At 41.0% G+C, this 23,326-nt stretch overlaps 2 protein-coding genes across 23 annotated transcripts in view; both read right to left on the bottom strand.

The window, feature by feature from the left end:
* Positions 1-23,326, bottom strand: part of dst (dystonin) — a 100,962-nt gene that overhangs the window by 35,999 nt on the left and 41,637 nt on the right. For 20 of the 22 annotated variants that reach the window (XM_056394930.1, XM_056394915.1, XM_056394921.1 and 17 more), the window contains 25 exons: positions 23,088-23,281; positions 22,797-22,959; positions 22,623-22,706; positions 22,248-22,355; positions 22,056-22,154; positions 15,809-15,940; positions 14,308-14,396; positions 14,116-14,224; positions 9,063-13,517; positions 8,824-8,970; positions 8,470-8,685; positions 8,246-8,389; positions 7,922-8,158; positions 6,801-6,953; positions 6,448-6,681; positions 6,005-6,280; positions 4,950-5,498; positions 4,554-4,730; positions 3,480-3,603; positions 2,720-2,928; positions 2,261-2,578; positions 2,008-2,174; positions 1,698-1,854; positions 1,054-1,180; positions 815-865 (listed from right to left, as the gene is read on the bottom strand). In XM_056394930.1, the coding sequence (XP_056250905.1) occupies positions 815-865; positions 1,054-1,180; positions 1,698-1,854; positions 2,008-2,174; positions 2,261-2,578; positions 2,720-2,928; positions 3,480-3,603; positions 4,554-4,730; positions 4,950-5,498; positions 6,005-6,280; positions 6,448-6,681; positions 6,801-6,953; positions 7,922-8,158; positions 8,246-8,389; positions 8,470-8,685; positions 8,824-8,970; positions 9,063-13,517; positions 14,116-14,224; positions 14,308-14,396; positions 15,809-15,940; positions 22,056-22,154; positions 22,248-22,355; positions 22,623-22,706; positions 22,797-22,959; positions 23,088-23,281 (8,719 nt within the window). The remainder of the gene's footprint in view (positions 1-814; positions 866-1,053; positions 1,181-1,697; positions 1,855-2,007; positions 2,175-2,260; positions 2,579-2,719; positions 2,929-3,479; positions 3,604-4,553; positions 4,731-4,949; positions 5,499-6,004; positions 6,281-6,447; positions 6,682-6,800; positions 6,954-7,921; positions 8,159-8,245; positions 8,390-8,469; positions 8,686-8,823; positions 8,971-9,062; positions 13,518-14,115; positions 14,225-14,307; positions 14,397-15,808; positions 15,941-22,055; positions 22,155-22,247; positions 22,356-22,622; positions 22,707-22,796; positions 22,960-23,087; positions 23,282-23,326) is intronic. The other 2 variants (XM_056394918.1, XM_056394931.1) reach the window with 2 other exon arrangements.
* LOC130181125 (desmoplakin-like) lies at positions 15,909-21,243 on the bottom strand. The gene has a single exon (XM_056394939.1). It carries the CDS (start codon positions 21,151-21,153, stop codon positions 16,225-16,227), a length of 4,929 nt encoding a protein of 1,642 aa, XP_056250914.1. The 5' UTR covers positions 21,154-21,243; the 3' UTR covers positions 15,909-16,224.

The raw sequence follows: 23,326 nt of genomic DNA, 5'->3' as shown, positions 1-23,326 counted from the left end.
CAAACAGATTTATTCTTAATTGGCATGTGTGAGTTTTTAAGCTGGAGTTAAATGTTGCCCAAATAAACAAGAAATACAAAAATAAAATAAAAAAGCAAAATTGTTATGTAGAATTCATATTTGCATGTGTACTTTGGCATGGCAACGCCTCACGCTCCAACAGCTTCCTCTAAATCTTTACGCAGGTCGCTGTCCAGGTGAACATCCTCCTCTGCAGCCAACACTGGACCATCAGCCAGAACAGAATTCTCTCGTCCACCTCCACGATCCTTCTCCCTCCCTTGAGCGCCTCCCATTTTAGTCACTTCTTTATTTCTGCCACAATGCTGCTCTGTAATGTCACTGTGTTAACACCCAGACATTTTTTCTCACATTTTGGGTTCTATAATGTAACTGCAATCGCTGCCAACCTGTATTCAGCTGCAGGACTTCTTCTTCTCTTTTTACTCTTGTATGACATTTTTGTGAATGAGGCCTCGACCCTTACATAGCTAACTGTGTGTGTTTGTGTGTGTGAATGGGTGGTTGGACCCTTTAAAGCTTGATGGGAACTTATAAAATAACTCGCTCTCTATGGTGTTTGGGTGAGGCTTCATTTCTTAATTAGAGCAGTAAAATATAATAAACTCCCTCTGTCTATCTCTAGACCTCATAATCAGAACATACTGTTACACTGATTTTCAAAAGTTGCTATTTGTTTGGCATAGAGCCGCCACAGTCATAGCAGTGTTTTGAAAACCGGCCGTAATACCGCCACAGCAGACCACATACACCTCTATTTTCACAGCAGTAACCCACATACACACTTCATTACCTTTATTAGTTAGGTAGGAATGGCTCGCCGGACCACCACCATTAGTAAGAGCTGATGCAAAGACATGAGACAAAGCTTGAGTAAAACACAGGCAGACTGACTAGCATTGCTGGCAAAAGATCTTTTCCATGGTCTCTGATTGTTAGTGATTACACAGTACTCAGAAGTGTGCCCAAACACCATGCTTCCCATTCCACTGAATGATTCAGACACATGAGGTTAAGTGTGCTGACGTTTACCTGACTTGTTCTGAGTCTTTGTTTTGGCCGGGGATGTGAGGAAAGTAATGAGGCTGCACAGCTCGGATCCTTTGCTGTTCATGTCTTGGACAGCAGGGCCTTTGGATATCCATTCATCTAACAAACCCTGATGAGAGAATAATCAGACAGTTAGATGGTATATATGGGTATAGATATGACATATGGCATTTATAACACATAGAAGTAAAAGGTTGATGTGATACAGGATGGAAAAAATCGAAATTGGATGATTTTACATCATCTTTTTTTTTCATTTTCTATTTTTACACTAGATTGAGGAACTACTTTTGTGATTTTTTTTTTTCCTCTAACATCATAGGAAAGAAAAGATTGTCTCTGCTGGACAACGTCGTGTTTCACTCCCAGATCTGTCCTGTGTGAAAACCTACCATCCATCTGTTATTAGCTGGCACAGAAAAGCACGCTGGAAAAGTGGGGAGTTTAGGGAGGATAGGACTACGATCTGTTAAAACACGCTATCTATCTATTGCAAAACACATAAGCACAAGATGTAAAGTACAACGTCAATGGCTTCTGTTACAGCAGAGTGAGCGCTGTTGGATAAAATAAATATAGGAATGACACTCTCTATATGTTTTTCTTTTATTTATCTCACGACTCACGGTGACTATCTGCAGGTCCGTCTCCAGACTTTTCTCACTGCTGCTCGGCTGGACTGCAGGTACTTTGTCATTGGTCTCCTCCAGCCACTTGGTGAGCGTGCTGGCTGCAGATCTGAACTCTCCCAGCTGGTCCTGACAGGATGAAACCTCTTCTTCTCTGTAGCAGACAAAAATCAGTCACATCTTACAGCCATGTGTACATTACCCACATCAGATAAACAGTAATGTTAAGGAAAAGGATGTATATGTAATTGTTAAAAGTGGAAATACAAAGATCTTCTTTTTTTTCCATCCCTGTTTCCCCACTTACTTTTCTTTGACAGTGTCTTTAAAGGTGGTGAAGATATTGGAGAGATCGTCCATCTTGCTCTGGATCTGGGCTTGGTTTCCATCAGGGCTTATTTCAGACAGCTCTTTGGACAGAGTGTGCAGCTTCTCCAAATCACCGGCATGTTCAGCCATCTCAGCCTTAGTACTCTACAGAAGTTATAATAGTCAGTCAGTCCTTATAAAAGTATAAAAAATATATCAATATATCAATTTATTGTCAGTAGTATACTTACCTGCATCAGCTCAGACAGTTCATTGAAGGTTTTTCCCGGCCCGTCCGTCTCCTGTAGATCTTGCGTACGTTTCACAACAAACTGCTGAACTTTATCTGCGACCGTCTCAAACTCTTCCACCTTTTCTTTCAGCTGCTCCAGTTGGGAAACTTTTTGCTTGTGCTTGTCACAAGCATCAGAGAAGCGCTGAGAGAGAGCGTCCATCGTAGACTGCAGAAGCGCGGCGGCGGAGGGATCTGCCGTCTCCGCAAACTTCTTCACCTTGGCTTTCATGGCTGAGATGCTGCTCTGGCGACTTGCTATGTCCTGCTCTAACGCCTGGGAAAACACAGGACGGACAACGGCAGGGTTGTAATACATAAATAATGTGGATCTGGAGCTGGTGACAAACAAAACCAACCACTTACAGCATAAAATAATAGTTACAGTATAAAGTTATTGTACTGCTGAAATACACACTGCTTCTTTGCTGAGGATGTCTCCAATTGATGCAGAGTCCAGGGGAATTTGTCCTTTCTCTTGGACACTGGCCTCCACTCCCTCCATCCATCCCATCATTTCATCCAAACCATCCTGGACACTCATGGAGCGAGTAAGAGTGATCTGCAGTTTCTCATTTCGATCACTTACAGACTTAGACACGTTGTCGTAACGCTCCACTATGTCGTCTGCAACACAGGGAGGCAAATCAGGTTACGCTTCAAGCTGAGCAGCTTCTCACTGTTTGGGAGACACTATGAGATAAACATTTCAAAGTAAAGTAGAAACTTATTTGGCATTTATTGAGTTTGTTAATGCTATAATTTCGGCAAAGGATTAGAGTCACATGGTTTAGGTAAAGTAAAAGCATTTTTAAATGGAGGACAATAAAACAGTGATTGTGGGAAAATTAACACAAATGAGACACTCTAAAAGCAATATGTTTCACACAGACAACTTGTGTAAATTGTAGAAAAGACTTGCTGGACCCGCAATATGCTGCCATTTGGCTTTAAGACCTTCCTGCTTGTGGCATGAGAAACATTTTGCAGGACTACAAGGTTTATTGACTTCAAGCTGTGTAAACGCTTGATTTTTTAAAAGCTTTTCGATGTCTGGCATCTTTAAACTTGCTTATTTAAAGGCCTAAATCCTAATCCCATTATCTGAGTGTGAATGATGGCACATAAAATCATTCAGATGGTGCAAGATCTGCTCCCTGCTTTGATATTTCCCTCACCTACTGTCTCCTGGATCTCGTCGAGGTTGCTCAGGAGGTCCCCCTCCGATGTGATCAAACACTCAGCTGTTTTGCGTAATGTGTCAATAGCAGTCTGATGTCCTGTCATCTGACTTTGCAGGGCCTGTGGATCAACAAGAATGAGGAAGTCAGAGAAAATGAAACTGCATCCACATAAATACATGTCCTCTGCCTGGATTTATACTACAGTTCGCAGGTTATGCATTTCGCCAGTGTGATGGATTGAAGATAAAAGCACCAGAGTGATGATGTGCAAGAATGTCTGGATTATATCTATGTAATATCGACTCATTCCACAGATACACTTAGATGTAGCTGTCTGCTTCGACTGTTACATTTACAGAAAGGCTCAGGATTTCTGCAGTGATTTGTAGCCAAAGCCAAAAGCACAGTGCTCTCTGGTTGGCTCACAGGCGCCTCTTATCTTGGCATATCTATGCTGTAAGTCACTACCTCCCTACAGAGAAATGTTGTTGCTAACTGAAGCCAAAAGCTTTGACAGAGACAGCTCTTTCAGCCGAGTTTCTTATCCTCTCGTAGGAGTATGCGAGATACAAATAACTAAACTACTCACATGTGGGTTTGAATTTGAATGCACGGCTAAAAATAGCTTTGTTGCACTTCAGTCAGTGGAAACACTGTACGTATATGGTAAGGCAGGCCTAATGTGCCATGACCTTATAACCCAGTCAATGTTCCAAGTTCTGCATGTGTTCTTTCTAAATAAAGCTATCTTTTATTTCTTTAGTTGGATCATCCATAACTTAATGTCCATCACCCAGCAGCCTTTTTGAACTGTGAAAAAATAATTTTCACCAAAAGTTAAAAGCATTACATGGGGAAAAAAAAAAAGAAAAAAGATCAAAACAACTTTTTCATATGACTCACGAGAATTACAGAGGCCTCTTAGAAAAACATGGAAAACTTACACCAAGATCAAAAAAAGATCACGATCTGAGATAAATCTGAGCTTTTCACCACAAAATTCTGAGGTTGGGCTTTTTACCAAGTCTAGACCTAAGCAGTACAGCCCTGACTTGTGGTGTTTCTTGCCTTGGTCTCTTCCAGCTGTTTCTGCAGTGTTTGCGGGTCAGCTGCTATGGCCTCTGATTGCTGCTTTCTCGCCTCCTCCTCTGAATTGGTGAGCCACTTCAAAAGCCCAGCGCTGGAGTCGTCATATTTCTTGTATTTGTCGACCACATCTTTGAGGTTGTTGCCAAGCTGATTGCACTGAAACAAAGGAAATGAAATGATACTGTGTGTGTGATATGATATTTAGATAATTAAGTGCACAGGCGCAGTTCGTTAAAATAAAAATATAAATTCTTTTTCACAGTGCCCGCAGAAGAAGTATTGAGATTTCTGAAAAGACAAATGCTTCCACCCAGTGGCAAGAATAAGCTACTGCAGCCTCTTAAAATTCAATCGATGAACCGCAGGATAAAATACCTGTGAATGTAGGGTTTTGTATCGACTTGCTGCTGAGTCCAGTTTATCCTTGACAGCAGAACAGGTTCCTGAAGTATCCACATTCAGCAGAGCATTCTTAGCCGCAGGGTCACCCACTCCACAGGCTTTCGCCACATCCAGAACTTTCTGTCCTGAAATCGTGATGAAGCGAAGGTCCCCTTTGTGAGAAATCACGTCTTCCGAGAAGCTCTTCTGTCGCTGGAGTTTGTCACTGAGGATGTTGAGGGAGCCCGTGGGGGCGCCCAGCTCCTCAATCTCTCCCTCCGCCTGGTCTAACCAGCCCTCAAACTCCTCGCAGTCATCCTGGAACTTCTTCAGCTCCTCCTGGACACACTGCACCTGCTTCATCTGCTGTTCAGCCTGCGTCAGAGAGGCCTCGTAGCGCCCCTTCAGTTCCTGGATGTTCTTCTGCAGCTTCTCCTTCTCCTCCGGGGAAAGCACGTTGGCTTGCTTGTCGAGCAGAGCCTGAGCTGACTGGGTGGCCATGATCAGATCCTGCTGCTGGGACAGAATCTCCTGATGACGGGCCTGTGAGAGCAATGGAGACTTGAGGACCATACCAATACAAATAGCAGCAATGATGATGATGAATATTTTTATTTACATTTTTTTGAAATTTGTATCATAAATTATACTGATTTTTTTTCTTTACCATTTCTTTGCTTTTTGTCTTTACTGGCTTTAAGATCCCGTTCCCTTTTCCTGTTTCTTTAATCTCAAATCTGCCTGATGCTAGTAAAATTATATTCTTATCTATTTTATTGACATGTTACATAACCTGTTTCTTCATTTCGTAAAGTAATCGATCTCGTCATCTCAATTTCTTCTAATTGGAAATGTCATATTTTAATTTGAGCTTTGTTCAGATAACAAGATTTTGTTAATTCAATTTTGAACTTTTATAATTGTTGGCATTTGCTGTTTAACAAACTTAGAAACTGATCATACTTTACTTGAAAATTTCTGTATTTCATTGCAACTTGTGTCTTTCAACTGTTGAGAGGGAAAGCCAAGCGTCTGCAAACCAACTATACCTTGACCCTTTCGTATTGCTTATCGAGGTCCAGGGAGGCGTCGTTCTTGTCGCTGGTCTCTCTGCCAAAATCTTTTTCAGTGGTCTGTAAAGCGTTTCCATTGGCATCGTCATCGTCTCCTATCAGTCCCTTGGCTGAGGTTTCCTCTGGCAGGTTCCCATTCTCTTTACTTATACGGTCGGTTTGATCCTCGTTCTCGTTCCCTATGTTGGATATCCATTCTAGAAGACCCTCAATTTTGTTCTTACTTTCTTCAAGCTGCTCAACAGCTGCTGCCTGAAAAGGCATATACATCACAGATTAATCGAATGCTGAACAGTGAAGAAAATCAATAAAATACATACAAAGGCTTTATATTCAGCAATATGTTAATTACACTGTAATTAATAATATAAATTCTGATGCATAATTTTTACAGGCAACATATAAGCAGGTAATCTGACCTTTTCACTTTCCTGTTTTATGGCTGTCGTAACAACCTTCTCCAAATCTTTCCTGGACTCCTCAGCCCGCTGGTTGATGAGCTTGGCTTTGCTTTTAGCCTCTTCCAATTTGCTCTCAATGGTGGCGATCTGATCTGGCGTCAGCTTGTTCCGGTTTTCCTCCAGGAACTTTTTAGTACTGGTGATGACCTCATTCAGGGCACTGGCATTTGTCAATACGTCTTTCTGCAGAGCCTTGAGATCAGACAGACGCAAAGCCGGAGAAATAGTAAGAGCATGGATTGAAGCAGCTTTGTTTTACCTACTTACACACAAAATGTGCTTCGTAAAAGCAAAGACAATGTTTTTCAAACCTGATGTTCCTGCTGGTACTGCTGCAGATCTGTGACACACTCAGCGTTGTCAGCCTGTTGCTGATGACCAATCAGGCGGTTCTCTGTCAAGGTGAGATTATCACACACTTCCTCCAATTTCTCCGCAAACTCCTTGTGTCTCTCCAACAAAGACTGAGAAAAATAAATAAGTAAACAACACCAAGTTAATATCACACAACAACAACAACAACAACAAACCTGTCATTTAGACACATCTGCACTCAGTAAAACATTCACAACATACACAACAGTATTCATAAATCCCAATAGTCTGAACAGCTCAGTCAATATTTGAGAACAAGAGCATCAAAACATGAGAGAGGAGTCAGGCACACAGAGGTAACATGCAAAATCTGCTTAAGAATACATATTCCTTCATCATAAAACTCTAGTATGCTGTAAACATGCTATTTCGCCATTCGCCAGTTTGGTCTTGTGATGGTAATAAGCACAGGAGGACACTATACTGTGTGTGTTAGTCGGTTTCATTTGGCTTGAAAGTGTTCCAACAGGGAAGGTGCGTTTTTGTCCGATGTTAATTGTTCACTGCTGTCTTGAGTCCTGTAGAATACAACCAGCATAAAGGTTAGTGCGCAGGAGTGGTCGAGCAACTTGAGCATGCGATGATGTTATTTCTAATTTCTAAACATTCAGGCATTCACTGTAAAATCCCCCTCCCAAATCTGACTCCTGGAAACAAAAGACAATCACTCATTTCAGAATACACTGAACAAACAATAGAAAACTGTAAAAACTTTAAATGCTGGGATGCTGCTGAATGCTCTAAAAAGAAAGTCTTATTCTCAGTTGAAATCCATGAAAATCATCTAATTCAATATTTGTACAAAATTTTTTTTTGTTTTGTTTTTTTTTTTAAAGATGATTCATCATTCTTGTCGGATGTCTGAGGTTCAGATAACGTCAAACGTGATCTGATCAACTAATCTACTATTCTAATCCATGAATCATACAATCCATGCTTCAAACAGTAACGTGTCTTATACAGCCAACTCTACATATACTTTCTTTATCAACTTTAATTTTAGTTTAGCAAACCAATGGAACCTCTGTGATATTTTATAGCATATCCACAAGCAGACCTTCTCCTGGTTCTCCCTCTCTCTGGTGTCCAGTAGGACATCTAAGGTGCGTCTCTGTGTAACAAGCCTCTCTGTCTGGTCCCTGAAAGCTCGCTGGGTGGTGCTGAGGATCTTGAGGAGGTGGCTGCTCTGAGCTGGACTGAGGAACTGAGTGTGCTCAGAAATAAAGCACTGGATGTCAAATGTTACATCCTCTAACTTGAGCCTGGCATCTTTCAACAGATTGCTCTCCGCGTCCTGGAACAAGACAAGATGGAAATAAGATGAGTACGTTTTTGTAGTTAATGTAGGTATTGAACATTTAAATCGGACTTAAAAAGATACCTCGTTCTGCTGAATCAAACGATTCAGTGTGTCCACATCACACGAGTTCAAATCCACGCTCTGCTTCTCAGGGTCGTTTTGGATGACGCCCGCTAGTTCTTCAAGATCACTGAGATGTTTCTGGTATGTTGATTCCAAATGTACCTAAAACCATATTTTAATGAGTCACAAGCTGATGCAAGCGTTACATCACTGTATTCTAGTTACTAACATCGAACACTGACCTTCCCTGTTTCTATCACTTGAATTAGGGAGTGAGTCTTTTCTGCACACATCTGGGAAACAGCTGTAAAATTTGCCTCTAATTCCAGACACGTTGAGGCTAAATCTTCGTGGATTTGTTTGGGAATGTCATCATCAGCTGAATTTAAGAGCTGTTTGGCTTTCTCCGTATCTTCTGTTAGAGCACCAGCTAGTCTAGAAAGTCGGGACTCCAGACACTGGACACAAGAGCAGATTTAGTCAGGACCTAATGCATGCATGTAGTAAATACATTAAAAAAATTGGATTATGTGATATCAAATGATTAAATATTACACCACAGAGGACAAATGTGCTTCAGTTATTTAATTTCTAACCTGACATTCCTCTATTTGTATCTGCTGTTCTTCCATGTTGCTGCCCATTGGTGCCTCCATTAAAAGGTCTTTTTTGACATCATCTAAAACATCAGCGTGATCCTGCAGTCTCCCAACACACTCCAAAAAATCTTGGATGGAGAAAAGCTGTGGGGAAAAGAATAACACAAAACAAGCAGATGTTACCAATGCCAAAAACTTATGGACAGAGACGTTAGCTGAAACAACCTAAATTGTACCTTATTTTTGACCTCTTCAAATTTGCAGGTATCTGAGTTGGCAGACGACTGAGGAGATGTTCTGTGACTATCAAAATGACAGAGACCCTGGTTGTCCTCTGCTGACCCCTCATCCTCTCCCTCTGAGCTCTCCTCCTTGATGCTCTCCAGTATGTGCTGGTGGTCCTCCTGAGAGTCACCCCCCAGAGCGCTGGATAGAGTGTCCATCACTTCCTGGAGCATTGAAAGGTCTTGGCTTGAGGAAACAGTCTTAAGAACCTGCAGAAGTTGCAGCTGGATGTTTGAGGCATCCGACTGCTCTGTCTTTTCATGAACTCTCTCCTCTTGCAGTAGCAATTCTGGATTTTCTCGTTCCCTGTTGTTCAAACTGAGGGCGTTTTGCTTCAGCAAATCCAGGAGAAGATCTGGGTGACAGCTCTCGATAAATCCTTGAGGTGTGTCTCTTTTATCTTTGTCTAAAGGTTGCGGAGTATTCTCAGCTATCGTGATAGTGCTTTCAATGTCTTGAGTTTGCGACTTTTGGAAATCACTGACATTAGCCCCCTCTGTAACCGGTCCCTCCTGGTCATCTACATCTGTCTTTAGAGCATTAGAAAACACTGATGGAGCTGAAGAGGCCACGTCAGATGTGAGGCTGTTGTCTGACAGGAAATCAGTAGCTACCTGTGGACTTCCAGAAGCATACACATCTAATCCATCTCTGTCTGGTAGAACATCAGACTCTAACTCATCTCTCATTTTAGTTTCAGACTGCCCTGAGTTGATGTCTGATGATGCAGCGGGTGGATTTAAGCAGCGGACTTGTCGATCAATATGTGGATTTTCCCCCTCATTTTTTGGCACAGAGATCTGCTCAGAATGACTGAAAACATCCTCATGTTGCATCTCTGGGGAAAGCCTCTCTGTGTCTAACTCTATGTCATCTGCACCACTGTGCTTTGAGTCTAACAAATCTTTATCAGTCAGTACTGTTGGCTCTGAGTTTTCTATATCGCCGCTCCTATAAGTGATGGTATTTGATGCAGAGATTTCACTTGAAACAGCAGGTAACTGAGAGGAAGCGTTCAACTGTTCAGGTCTCTGACCATTTTGAGAGCATCTGGGCTCAGATTCAACACCAGAATCACTTTCTGAATGAAGCGCTGCTCGCTGAGGTAATGTGATTCTTCTGCCATCTTCTGTAATGTTTTCGTCATAGTTACAATCACCCCTGGATACTGAGATAATTGCGCTTTCAACCAAATCTCTGGGCGATGAGTAATCTGTACTTGGAGTTGGCTCATTGTCCAAAGGTGACTGAACAGCCCTTGTGTCATTCTGCACTCTACTTTCCTCAGAAAACACATTGCGATGTGGTGAGGTCATGTCTACGTCACTCTCACTAACTGTCTGATTTGCCAGTTGGGAATTGTAGCCAGCAATGAAAAAATCACCTTTCATGGGTGCGCTGTCGGATTTACAAGAGTGAGAAGTCTGAGTATCTTGAGCGGTGTCGCTCTCGGAGGTTCTGTCACTCAGAATAGATGGATGTGACTGGATATTTGCAGCAGCGTTTTCTATCACTGCACTGGATACATCGGCTCTATCTGTCAGCTGGCTATTGATCAAGACTTGTGACTCAGTGTCTTCGGCCAGTAGAGGCAACCTGTCTGTTTGATGAATGCACTCTGCAGTAACCTGACTCCATGAGGAGGGTGAGATCATCTGAGGCTCGTGACCGCTCTCTGAGAGAGGGGAAATATGTGCATGATTACTCATCTCTTCTACATTTCCTCCTGTCGCACAATCTAATGCACCTCCATTCTCTTTATCAACATTTGTGAAATCAAGCAACACGGCTGCGGTCGGCTGCTGTGTGTTTTCAGCTTCATTCATATTAATCAAACCCAGATTACGGTCAACAGAGATGAACTGACTGCTGTTTTCATCTGGGTAAATGCTGGCTTTTGGATCTAAGTTAAGGCTCTTAACAGCATCAGTAACTAATCTAGACTCCAAAGACTCACTGATACTAATGGAGCTATCAGATCTCGACAGGCCGTGCTGTTCCACTGAAGGAATAACAATATTTGAGGATATGGATCCATCTGACAGTGCCCGTTTTAAAACAGACATTATGTCCTCCTCATCTCCAACAACACTTTCATCTGACTGCAGGTCAAGCACTTTCAGTAGTGTCATCTCGTCAACTAGGCCCTTACTGAAAGCTGTCTCCAGGTCATAACGTCGCCCCGAGGTGACATCTAAAATCCCCCCTTCCTCCATTTGTGCTTTCAGAAGACGAACAACACAGTCTTGCTCATTTTCACCCTCCACCAAATCCTCAGAGCATAAACTTTCAGTTGGGTTAATATCAATACTCCTTGATTCACTGCACAGTGACTCAGTGTCATAGAGTGGTAGAGTCTGAGATTCACACATCCTGGATGGTGAATCAACATTTCTGCTTTCCTCAGAACTGAATGTGGGAAAGACTGACATCTCTAAAGAAGTTGGAATATCTGGACCTTCACTAATAGCACCTCCAACATCAATCTGCAAACTGTTTCCACAAATTCTCTCTGGAAATTCACCTGACGTTCTCCAATTTGTGTTGCTTTGAAACATGTTTTCCTCATCTACATCAGGCTCTGTGGTATCAGAATATTCCTCGAAAGGATCTTGTTTTAGAGCCTTGTCTTGCGCATATGTTTTTTCATCAAAGGTAATTCTTCCACTGGCCAAGGAAGCAAAATCATGAGGATCAAATGTGTGTTGTGTGTTTTCATCAAAGGTAAGGCTTCCACTGGCCGAGGAAGCAAAATCACAAGGTTCAAAAGTGCTGTGTGTGCTTTCATCAAAGGTAAGGCTTCCACTGACCGATGAAGACAAATCACGACGATCAAATGTGTGTTGTGTGTTTTCATCAAAGGTAAGGCTTCCACTGGCCGAGGAAGCAAAATCACGACGATCAAGAGCACGTTGTGTGTTTTCATCAAAGGTAGGGCTTCCACTGGCCGAGGAAGAAAAACCACAAGGGTTAGGTGTGTATTGTATGTTTTCATTGGAGGAAATTCTTCCATTGCCAGAGGAAACAAAATTATGAGGATCAAATGTGTGTTCTGTATTTTTCATTAATTCTTCTGTTTCCTCACTTATGCGCAGCGGTGTATCTAAATTTAACTGTTCTGACAGATCACCAACATTTAAATTCAGAAAACTTACATTTCTCTCAGTGTTTTCAGAAAATATCAAATCCTCAAGGAAGATTTTAACCGTCTTACTCAGCTGTGTGTCGAGTATTAGGACCCTCTGTCCTGACTTTGGATCAATGTAACTGTTCAACATTAGGTAGGAGATGAATAACTGCCTTGCCTCTGTGGGAGTAGGGATGTTGTCAACTTCTAAGCATTCTGCAGCATGGTAGCATCCATCAATTGTGAGTTTTTTATACATGAGCCAAGATGAAAACTTTTCATTAAGGTGATCAACATCAGGAGTTGTATCAGGAATTTCTACAGACTTTAAAACCTCCACTGTATAATTGTCAATCAAACCATCCCGAACGGCCGAGGTGATGTCTACTATCTTGGAACTTCCTGGAATGTAAAAAGCTGCTATTTTTTGCTGATTACTGAACAACGTGCTGGTAAACTCATCGGTGGTGATCTGCTGATTATATTGGAATGACGTGGACACAGTTTGAATTTCCCCAGACTGAGGCAACACAAGTCCCATAAACTGCTGCTGATTTCCAAGCACAATGAGTGTGCTGTTAGAGCTCATCATATCACACTGAACAGCTGCATCCACCTTTAGCTTCCCAACATCCACTGACACCTTAGCGCTTACTTTCTGACCGTCTTTGATTTCACCTGCATCAACCTGAACTCCTAACAGCCTTGACATGGTCTCCTGGTCGCTTGAACCCTCACAAACAGACCTCAGAGTGTTAATATTCCTCTCTGTAAGTGATTTATTTCTGCTGAGGCAGTTTATTATCAGTCTATTGGCCTCACAAGGTCCAAGCTCCTGCTCAGGCTCTAAGTGTGGCACATTTTCAGCACTACTAGGATTTATCATATCCTGACCGGTCTTCTGCCCCTGAAGAATCTCTGCATAGACAGAAGCAGATATTAAACCAGATTGAAACGCATTCTGCAGGGTTAGTGTGTCCCCTGTGTAGCACACCTTCACTCCATCGCTGTCTTCTTTGACCTCTATCATCTTAATGACCAGGCCTTCACATGTGGGTCCTTCCCTAGCCGCTGCTATGTCAGAGAGGGGGACAGAGGAGGCTTGTGAATTCTGTATGCACTTATTCGTATCATTCTGCTCTGGTGAGTGGTTCAGCGTGGATTTGTAAAAGAGATCTTGTTTGAGAGCATCAGAGGTCATGAGTTGGGGCTCTGGGACAGCGATCGTAGTCATGTGATCAGTCATGGCTCCAGTCCCAAACCCACCAATCCCATCATCCTGCAGAAAATGAAAACATGACAAATTACTGAACTGGTTTTGACACCAACATCTGTACTATTTATGTAAAATGAAAATATTCAAAAGCAAGACAAAATCTATACTCACCACCACACAAACAAGGGCATGTTAAAACATCATGTGCACAAGTGCAAGACTGCATCAGGGTTGCAACAGGAGAGTGACGATTAATACATTTAAAGCTATCATGCATCTGGGATTTTCAGAATCTTGCAAAAAGAGAGTTGTTAGTCACATCACACACTGTAGTGCACCATATCTGTTATCCTGTGGAACTCTAAGAGAACTGAAGCACATTGATGACAGTGAAATGTCAGACCAAAGCCGGGCACAGCTAAGCATGTTTACAGCATACTTATATTTTCTGTTTTTCGATTGTACAAATCCTGTTTTCTGTCCCTAATGATCCAGAGTAAGAGAATGAAATGAGCGATGCAAAAGACAACTGCTCACACTCTACTGAGAGGGGAGGAAAAAAGGTTAGTCATGCAAGTGAACATCAGGTGGCACTGTTTTCTAACACATCATAAGACACAAATGCAATCCACTCAGTCGAACAAAGAGCCCAGTGTCCAACCTCTTCTGCAGAGGTTGTCTGATCTGAACACTGTTGGGAGAGTTCATTGTATGCCTGGTTGAGTGCCTTCAGCTGCTCCTGGGCCTTCTCTCTCTCCTCTCCTGTCATTCTGTAAGACAAACGAACAATGAGGCTGAGAGTTTTAACAGTGGACAAAGTATTCCGCATGTGAGTCGCAGCAGCTTCGCTTACTTGTCACTGTGTTTGTTCAGCATCATCTGTGTGGCCCTCAGTGCTTCTGCAATTTGTTCTTTCTTAGTGACCATTTCCTCGACTGACACCTAGAACATCAAACAGTGAAATATTAATACTTTACATGCAGTACAATGACCCCTCATTACTTTTGTATGACTGCTCTTTGAGTAGGTATCATATAATATTGTAGTCAGTGTGATTTCAGTCAACAGAGAGCAAAGCTCACAAATACTCACACAAATGCATACACTAGAGTTATTAAGACTGAATATCATTTTTAAAGTGATTTTTTATATCAAATATATCAATTATTGACTAAGGCTATACTGTATATTGCAGCAACAAAATTAAATATAGGCATACCATCATATATGAATGAAATCCAATAAACATCTATGTAATAAAATGTCAACTTTGTCAAAGAGGAGTCAATGGTCATTTTCGAGGAATAATATTATACTTTTTGTTGTATTTGACTGCTGTGGGCCTAAATATTTTTTTTATTAGAAACACTTTCAATGGTTTCAAAATTCATCAAAATAAAATAAAATGAAATAAAATAGGAAGTCCAAAGCTGTCATTATTACATTGTAATTGTTGATTTGGAATTATATTTATATTCTTTATATTTATATTCTTGTGTGCATAATGTACAAAAAATTGCTCCCATAGATTGCTCCCAGAATAAAACTGACAATTTTTTATGTCTACTAAAATCATAACATTTACTACTATTACTAATACTAATAATACTAATAATACTAATACTAATAATTCAGTGTTGTCCCTAACTTATATGTTGCCTTGGATAAAGCATATGCCAAATAAGCAAATGTAAATGTAACACAGCAATTATAGTAATTTATTTACACTAATATATTTTAACAAACCAAGAGCTTCTCAGCACTATTCTAGAAAAATAGCAATGCTATTTTGATGTACTGTACTCAACAGAGAATTTTTTATTTTTTTATTTCTATTGAATAATGTCAGCTTTGGACTGTGTGTTTTCTGTATGTACACTGCATGTTTCCATGGACACATGGGGCCCAGAATCTGAGCTTTATTTTAATCTATAATTTGTGGGGCCGATTTATTTGTCAGTGAGGTTGTTCTGAAGTATGAGGTGCTTGTGCAACTTATTCATTTGGTGCTATTGAATCACTATTGAAAGTGTCTGAAATAATAGATCACAAAATACAAAATATGACCCATGCCTTTGTGAGACAAAGTGAACAGGGGATATGATATGAAGTCATTATAACCACTACCTGCTGTGTAGTGTAAAATAATGATTTAATGGATTAAATGAATTAGAAAGTAGAGTGAGTTTTTATTAGAAATCACACACTGTGACAGCAAAAGGCTGTGATATCATTTGGATTAGAAAAATAATCTTCACCATTAAAACAAAGCATTCTCTCATGTACAACAAATATGTGGCAGCATATTAAACCAGGACATACTCAAAACACAAAAATCAATACATGTTGTTTACCTGGGGTTTATTGGCATTGCTATCTTTGAGAGCATTCCCATCATTGTTCAGGGTCTGTTTCACATTGGACATCCAGTGCAATAGTTTGCTAACTTTATCACCGTGCTCTCTCTTCTCCTCATCAACAGACCTCTACAATCAGAACAGATGGGTTTTCAACAAGATTGTTAAAAAAAAAAAACACTCAATGTGGGAATCCTAAAAGGGAGGGGCATTGTCAAATTACATCTATAATCAGACTAAAAACACACAAAGCTCAAGTTGCATCAAACATGGTATCATAATACATGTGTAAAGCATAAAACAGCATTGAACTGAGAAAACAAGGTTAACTTCATTGCCTAACATAAAACCAAAGAAAATCTAATTTGCAGATTTTGAGTTTATGCTATGGACAACCACATATTTACAAATGCTTATTGCCTATACGCCCAAACGTAATGAAATGTTGATTTGGCTCCAAAGCCAAGAACTTTTGTTGCCTCCAGTAACCTTAACCCCGTGTGACAATCATACACACTTCTTTCAAGTGCCTCTCTGAACGTGATTCTTCTCTTGGTCTTCGGACAGGTGAGACTTTTGGTGTGAAACTTCTCATCTTTGAGTACAGAGACAGTAACTTTGTCAACAAGGCCACTCTGAATGACTTCCTCAAGCGAGACTCTATCATGATTTTCGGGATTTATCAATCCTCCAGTCAGGAGCTGGAACTCGATACAGCGGAAACCAGCATCCTTTGGAAAGAGATTTTCCTGAACGGCCTGGGAAATAGACAAAGTCTTTGCAGTCTTGGGATGAACTACGCCTTTAAATGCCTGCTCAAACTGTTGGAGCTGCTGACTCAGTGCCTCATCTACAAGACCTCTCTTGAGAGCCTCAGAGACTAGAACTTTCTCCCCTGAGAAGGGATCGCAAATACCTCCAGTGCAGGCCTGAGCCTCCAACAGCCTTAAGGCAGTAGTTCTATCAGTTAAGCCCTGTTGAAAACCCTGAAGAACTGACAGCCTCTTCCTCCGAGTGACGTCCCAGAGACCAGCAATAGGGCTGTTAACATCCTCCACAACAACCATTCTTGAAAATATAAGGTCTGCAATCTCATAGACACTAAGAAGCCCAAGGCGAAAGCTGTCAAGCTCAGATGTCTCGAGAAACCTCTGACTTAGAGCAGACTCCAGACAAAGTTGTCGGCCACTTTTGACATCAGCGATGATGTGAAGTGGGCTTCCACTGGCGTCAACTATGGACTTTTCCTGCCATTCACTTTCCTGCTGTGACAAAAACAGATACGTCCTCTTGTCAATGTGTTTGCCCTTGAATGCTTCGTACGCTGACATCTCAATGCCACAACTGCTGCTGACAACAGACACTCTATGAGAACTTGTGGGAGAGGTGTTAGCTAGATGTCTATCACCAAATGGGAAGAGAAACACGCAACCATCGATGTCATAAAGGCATGTCTTGAGTATTTCAGAGTAGTATGCTTTCTGTCCAGTGTCAGGGTTGTGGAAACCTTTAGGGTTACTGACTGGATCATACAGACCCTGTAGAGTCTCCTTGTTCAAAAGACCCTGATCAACAGCAATGCTGGCGGGAACCCTGACACCAATCTCTGGGTTGATCAGTCCTCCAGTGGAAACCTGGACTTCAAGGATCTTCTTGCCTTTGTATCTATCGAGAATCCTTTCCTCTATTGCCTGAAACACAGACAGCTTTTTGCCAGCATGGATATAGCCACTAACAGCTTTCTCAGCCTCTATCAGTTTATCTTGCAGGCTTGTCTCTATAATACCTCTCTCCAGAGCCTCAACAACTGAGTGTGTTTGCCCTGTGGCCAGGTCTGTAAGGCTTCCCGTTGCAGCCTGAGCCTCAAGAAACTCAACTGCATAAGTCTTTGCTAAGAAGCCCTTCTCCGCAGCTTCTAGGAAGGATATCTTTTTCTTACTCGATTCCACATAAACTCCAGCAACAGCAGTCGGTTTGCCAACATATTGAGCAAGCACCTCTTCCATCGTGATGAGACCCATCTCAAACTTACGCAAAACCTCTTCATCCAAGAGCTTAAATTTGATTAAGTCTTGAATGCTTGTGTTGCTTTTGAGCTCTGGAAACTTCTGAGAAGTTGAATATATCACACTCAGTCTTCCATCACTGTCTGCTGAACTCTTCTCCGACATGTTTACAGTTTCACAAGTTTCTTTGATCTGATACATTCTTGTCTTAGTGATGCTATGAGGTTGCTCTGTTAGTCCACACAGAGCCATGTATCCATGTGTTGTCACGGTCATGCGCTCATCAGGTTTGATTTGGCTCTTAAACACATTTTGCGTGTCTTTTTGTAAGAGAGTAGGAGCAGAACTACTCAAAGGTTTCTTTGTTGTTGAATCATGAAGGCTTTGGCTGTGAATGACCTCAGTTTTGTCTTGTTTGACTTGTTTCAGTCCTGCAAGATTATGTTCTTTCTCCGTTGTTACTACATATTGATGGCTGATTCCACTGACTTCCCGTTTATTCATCCTCTGGTTTTCAGTCTTCATCCTGACCTCCAGTGTCAAAAGCTTTTCCTGAAGACTTTTCACCTCTTTGACGTATGACTCTATTTGCTCCTGAAGAGACCTTTCTTCATTTTCCTTTAGTTTCAGTTTCCACTCACGGTCTGTCAACAGCTGTTTAGACTTAGTTGACTCCATTGACTGTTCATTACAAAGGCTTTGCAAAGCACTTATTTTTGAGTTGAGTCTAAGTCTGTCTTCCTCAAGTTGGGTAATTTGTGATTTTGCTTTTGACAAGTCTTGAGTGAGCTTTGTTCTTTCTTGCTGCACTTTGTCCATATTGATCTGCAGTTGCAGCTGTTGGTCCAGTTGTTGCTTTGATTCCACAGTGGTTTGATGCACTGTTGTTGTCTGTGTGACATCTTGTTTGAAATACTTGTTAAGCATTTCTGCTAATTCTGCATTGTGTGACTGTTGCTTTGACCTCTCATTGTTATTTGTGATTTCAGAGTGCAGTAAAATTAGTTTTTTCTCTATTTCAGTCTTCACTAGCAACAACTGCCTCTCGTAGCCCTCTTTCTGAAGTTCGAGTTTACTCTTTAACTCCTCTAGCATTTTATTGCACTTTTCCAGTTGTTCTTCCTTCTGCTGGGACTTCATCTGAAGGGCAGAGTTTTCTCTTTGCTTCTGTTCAGCTTCTGTTTGGGTGCGCTGTAGCTTTTCTTTAAGGGTTCTGACCTCAGATCCAAGTGAGATGTTTTTCTCTAACACCTCAACTTTCTCCCTCCTGAGAATTGCATTTTCTTTCTGTATATTTGACCCAGATTTGTCAGAACTAGAAATTATTTCTTTGATAGTCAATTTATGTTTCTGAAGCTCAGTCTCCAGCTGCAATATTTTGGATTCTTTGACTTGTGTTTCTTTGGTCTCTGTAGCCAATTCATCTTTAGTTCGCTGTAGGGTGACACTTAACTCTGAAAGTTTATCATTCAAGTTCTCCACTTTCCTTTCTGTTGCTTTCTTATCGTTCTGAAGAGCATATATCTCCTGCTTTAGGCTTCCTGTCATTTTCTCTGAACTGCTGGTTAACCCTTTAATACTGTGCTTATGTTTGAAAAGCTCATCCTCTAATGCCTTCACTTTATTCAGATGTTTTTGACTTTCAGCAGATTCTTTTTCCAGTTCTGTATTCTTTTTCTTTAGCATCATGTTCAAATCATTAATTTCAGCATTTTGCATGTGGACTTTTTGATTTATTAAATTCTTCTCGGCAAGCACTGAGTTCTGCTCTGATTTCAGAGTTGTTATTTCTCCTTCATAAATGGCAATATTTGAATTGAGTGCTTTGATTTTCTGCTGCAGTTCAGTCATTTTCCTAATCTCCTCACTGTAATCCTGTATCTTAATTTGAAGGTCATGGGAGCTCTGGGACTTCTTATGTAGTTCCTCCTCAATAATTCTGACCTGTGATTTGGTGCCCTCCACTTGAGACTTTAAGATTTTAATTTGCTGATCCTTGCTGTCAGTCTCCATCGTCACCTGATCAAGTTCAGCTCTTACGTTCTTCAGATTCTTTTCCATCTCCATATTTATCTGTTTCATCTCATCTACTCTCTTTTGCAATTGAGAAGCAACTAATTCACTTTTTTGGAGTTCTGCTTCAAGGTTTTTACATTTGAGTTGGGACGACTGCTCATATGTCTTCATTAACACATTTTCCTCCTTAGCAGTTTGAAGCTGCTGTTTCCAGCTCTCAATCTCACTCTTCAAAGACTTTATCTTTTGTTCAGAAACTGATCTCTCTCTTTCTAATGACTCTGTTTGGATCTGAAGGCCTCTAATATCACTGTTGCACAAGACATTTGTCCTGGTCAGCTCATTGCATTTAAACTTCAGCTGATCTATTACTGCCTGTTTGGAAGCTACCTCTTCTTCTAAGCTGTTAATCTTGTAAATATTCTCCTGCTCCGAGGAATTTTTCTTATGCAGGTCTCCTTGGGTGACTTTCAGCTGCTCCTTAAGGCCTTCAACTTCTGTGCTTTGGAAGAAAGTGGTTTGTTCCAGTGCCGATTTTGCTCTTTGGTGAGATTTGATTTCTTCTTGAAGTTCATTTATGGATTTCTTCATGTTTAGTATGTCCTGCTGGAGCTCATCTGATTTCTCCCTCATGTTTATCCTCTCACTTTCCATATCCATCTGAAGTTTCTTCACTCTGTTATTGCTGTCATCCAGCAGCTTTTTATAACTTTGTGCTTTCTCCTCAGCAATTTCTGCTTTTTTCTGGACCAGGACTAGTTCCTCTAGTTTCTGCTGCAGGACATCCACCACAATGCGGTCATTTTCTCTAACCGCAGATGACTGAGGCTCACTGTTGACAGTTGACTGACTGTCAAATGCTAAAGGCTGCTGAGCCAGATCCTTTGCTTTAGCCTGGACTTGACTTTGTAACTCTTCCTCAGTACCTTCCTCCACATTTATTTTTCTCTTAAGTGTGGTGCTCTGTTTCTCAAGATCTGGGTCATCATTTGTCTTCTTTAAGAGGTCTTCTAGTTTCCTCTGAGCCGAAGACCATTTGGCCTCTGACTGCTCAATTAACAGTTTTGTGTGACTTAATTCCTGCTCACTGGCAGCTTTGTCTGTGACTGCTATCTCTAATTTGGTGCGATACTGATGGACGTCATGCTCAAGCTGCGATTTCTGAAAGTTTATATCGTAAATTGTCTTCTTTTGTGTCTCTACTTCCCCCTCCAACTTTTCCAGCTGCGCTTGTCTTTCAGCCAGCAAAGCCTCCTGTTCGTGGACTCGTCGCTTAAGTTGACTAATCTCTACTTCCCCTGCAGCTTTTTGGAGCTCCATGCTCTCTGTCCTTTTTGCACTCTCTGCTCGTTCAAAAGCTTTTCTGTTCTATAATACAAAGAAAATAAGTCATCCACTGCCTCATGTTTAATTACAAATTGTTAAAAATAAATAAATAAATTGCATGAAAACGTTACTTCTTACCAGAGCGCTGCAGCAATATTAAGCAATCTCTCCAGGAATTTGCAATTTCAAGACTGCGTGATTTTTTTAGTTAACCAAAAATACTGTGGAAGGTTGAAAATTTTAACATTCACCACATTTAACAACAAGATCCTAGATGTATTATTTTAATAGCACTTGTTACAAATTTGATCACTTCATCTTTTCCCTCCCTGATCTCAAACTTGTAACAGTCGGATTTTCAGAAAACAGGTGTGAGAATACGTCTCAGCACCAATACTAGGCAAAATACGCACAAAATACTAGACAAACTCCTGGAGAAGCTGTATTTTCCCACAGAAAGGCCAACACGAGAAAGACTTTCTGTCAAAGAATGACAAAAGCTGCTTTCTCCTCCCAGCAAGTCCCCATCACCAGCGATAAGAGGTCACTCTGCGTGCAGACATGCATCGCTTTTCCGCATTTTCTTTGCTTCTTTAGAGCAATGAAGCAAATTATCTTCACTCATGATGAGGTGACCATATATATATAACTCAAGGATGCAACCCTAAGAGGACGTCAAGAAGTCAAGAGGGGTAACGAGGAAAAATACTGGAGGTCTCTTAGTGAGGTAGTAAAACATGTTGGTGCAAAACAGAACATCTAGGAACCATGCAAAGGTGAAGAAGGTGAAGCTCAATTTGGCATTATAAATTTCAGCAGCCGCAAAGCCCCAACAGTCTAAAATGTGCTGCATAAGCCAATGTAAATGTTAATAAGTGTAAGTAGGAATCTCTCACCTCCTCCTCTTCGGTTCTCTTCAGTGTTTCACTGGCAAACTTCACATAATGCGTCATGAGAGTCACAAGAGCAGTGTAGCGGGTTCGCAGATCCATGAACTTTGAAAATTAAACAAGAAAAACAAGTGTGTCATTGAGCATCTACTGTGCATAGAGCACAAATCCCCTGCCAGAGTTTAATCATAGATTTACCTCTTGCTGAATGGCATCAGAAGAGCTCTGCATCCTCCGCTTCTTCAGGGGAGATTTGTGTTGGGAGTCAACCATCGCTCTGAAGGTCATCAGCTGGAGCTCATAATCCTAAAAAAAAGAGTTATGTGTTTGGTTAAAAGGTTGTTTTTTGTTTTTTTTCTCAAATATACCAATTTCTTTGTTTAGATTGTTGCATGGTCCTCCCTCAACAAAACAGCTAATTTTATATATACGTTTATATATTTTATATACGTATTATAAAATGTAACAAACTGTCATAAAAATCAGAAAATACCTATGGGTCTGCAGGTTGAAGAGGGGTTTAAAGAAAAACTTTCAAAATGAGTTTAAATAAGTTGAAGTAAATGAATTTACCTTAATGGCAGATGAGTACTGCTCTGAGTACTTCTGGCACTCATCCATTCTGCTCTGCTTTTGTTCAATTTCAGCAACAAGGACCTGGTAAACAAAGACACAATTTAGATATATATTTATACATCATATCGTGTCTTCATCTCAGTGTGAAGAAGAAGTTCAATCTTGTTCTACCTTTTGTTTGTTTAAGAGCTCAGCCAGTGCCTTGCTATCCTCAGGTTTATTTTCTTGAGCCTTTCGCTGTGCTTCTTCCATTTCTGTAACCCATTCGTCGAGGCTGCTGTAAGAGTCTCTGTAGTGTTTCAGAGATTTGTTGATACCATCCAGGTCCCGAAGTCTGAGAATGAATGAATAACCTCAATGAGAAATTCTTATCTTTGTAATACTTGCACACATATGATATAATTTTAGTCTTATAAAGCAAAAAAATCTCCACAACCCCCCCCCCCAAAAAAAAACACTAACCTGCTGTCAATCTGGGAGTGAATGTTCTGCCATCTTTCACTCAGCTGATCAGCTTTCTCCTTGTGCCAGTCGAGGTCAAAGTCACGCTCATTGTGGGCCTTAAACATGCGGTCACTGATCACTCGTGCTTTCTGCAGCTCATCCTCCATGTCATGGAACACCTCCTGCTGCTCATCGATCTCTGTCCGCCATTGCTATGATCAGAAGGACAAGCGATCACTCAAAAAGAACTGAAAACG

Source organism: Seriola aureovittata, chromosome 14, assembly GCF_021018895.1.
Source record: "Seriola aureovittata isolate HTS-2021-v1 ecotype China chromosome 14, ASM2101889v1, whole genome shotgun sequence".
Lineage (NCBI taxonomy): Eukaryota > Metazoa > Chordata > Actinopteri > Carangiformes > Carangidae > Seriola > Seriola aureovittata.
Note: the sequence above shows the minus strand (reverse complement) of the source record. Positions and strands in the feature narration are given on the sequence as shown.

Bases quoted from the DNA above. Each gene is read 5' to 3' on its own strand.
- LOC130181125 (XM_056394939.1), bottom strand. From the start codon at position 21,153: ATGGAGCTCCAAAAAGCTGCAGGGGAAGTAGAGATTAGTCAACTTAAG.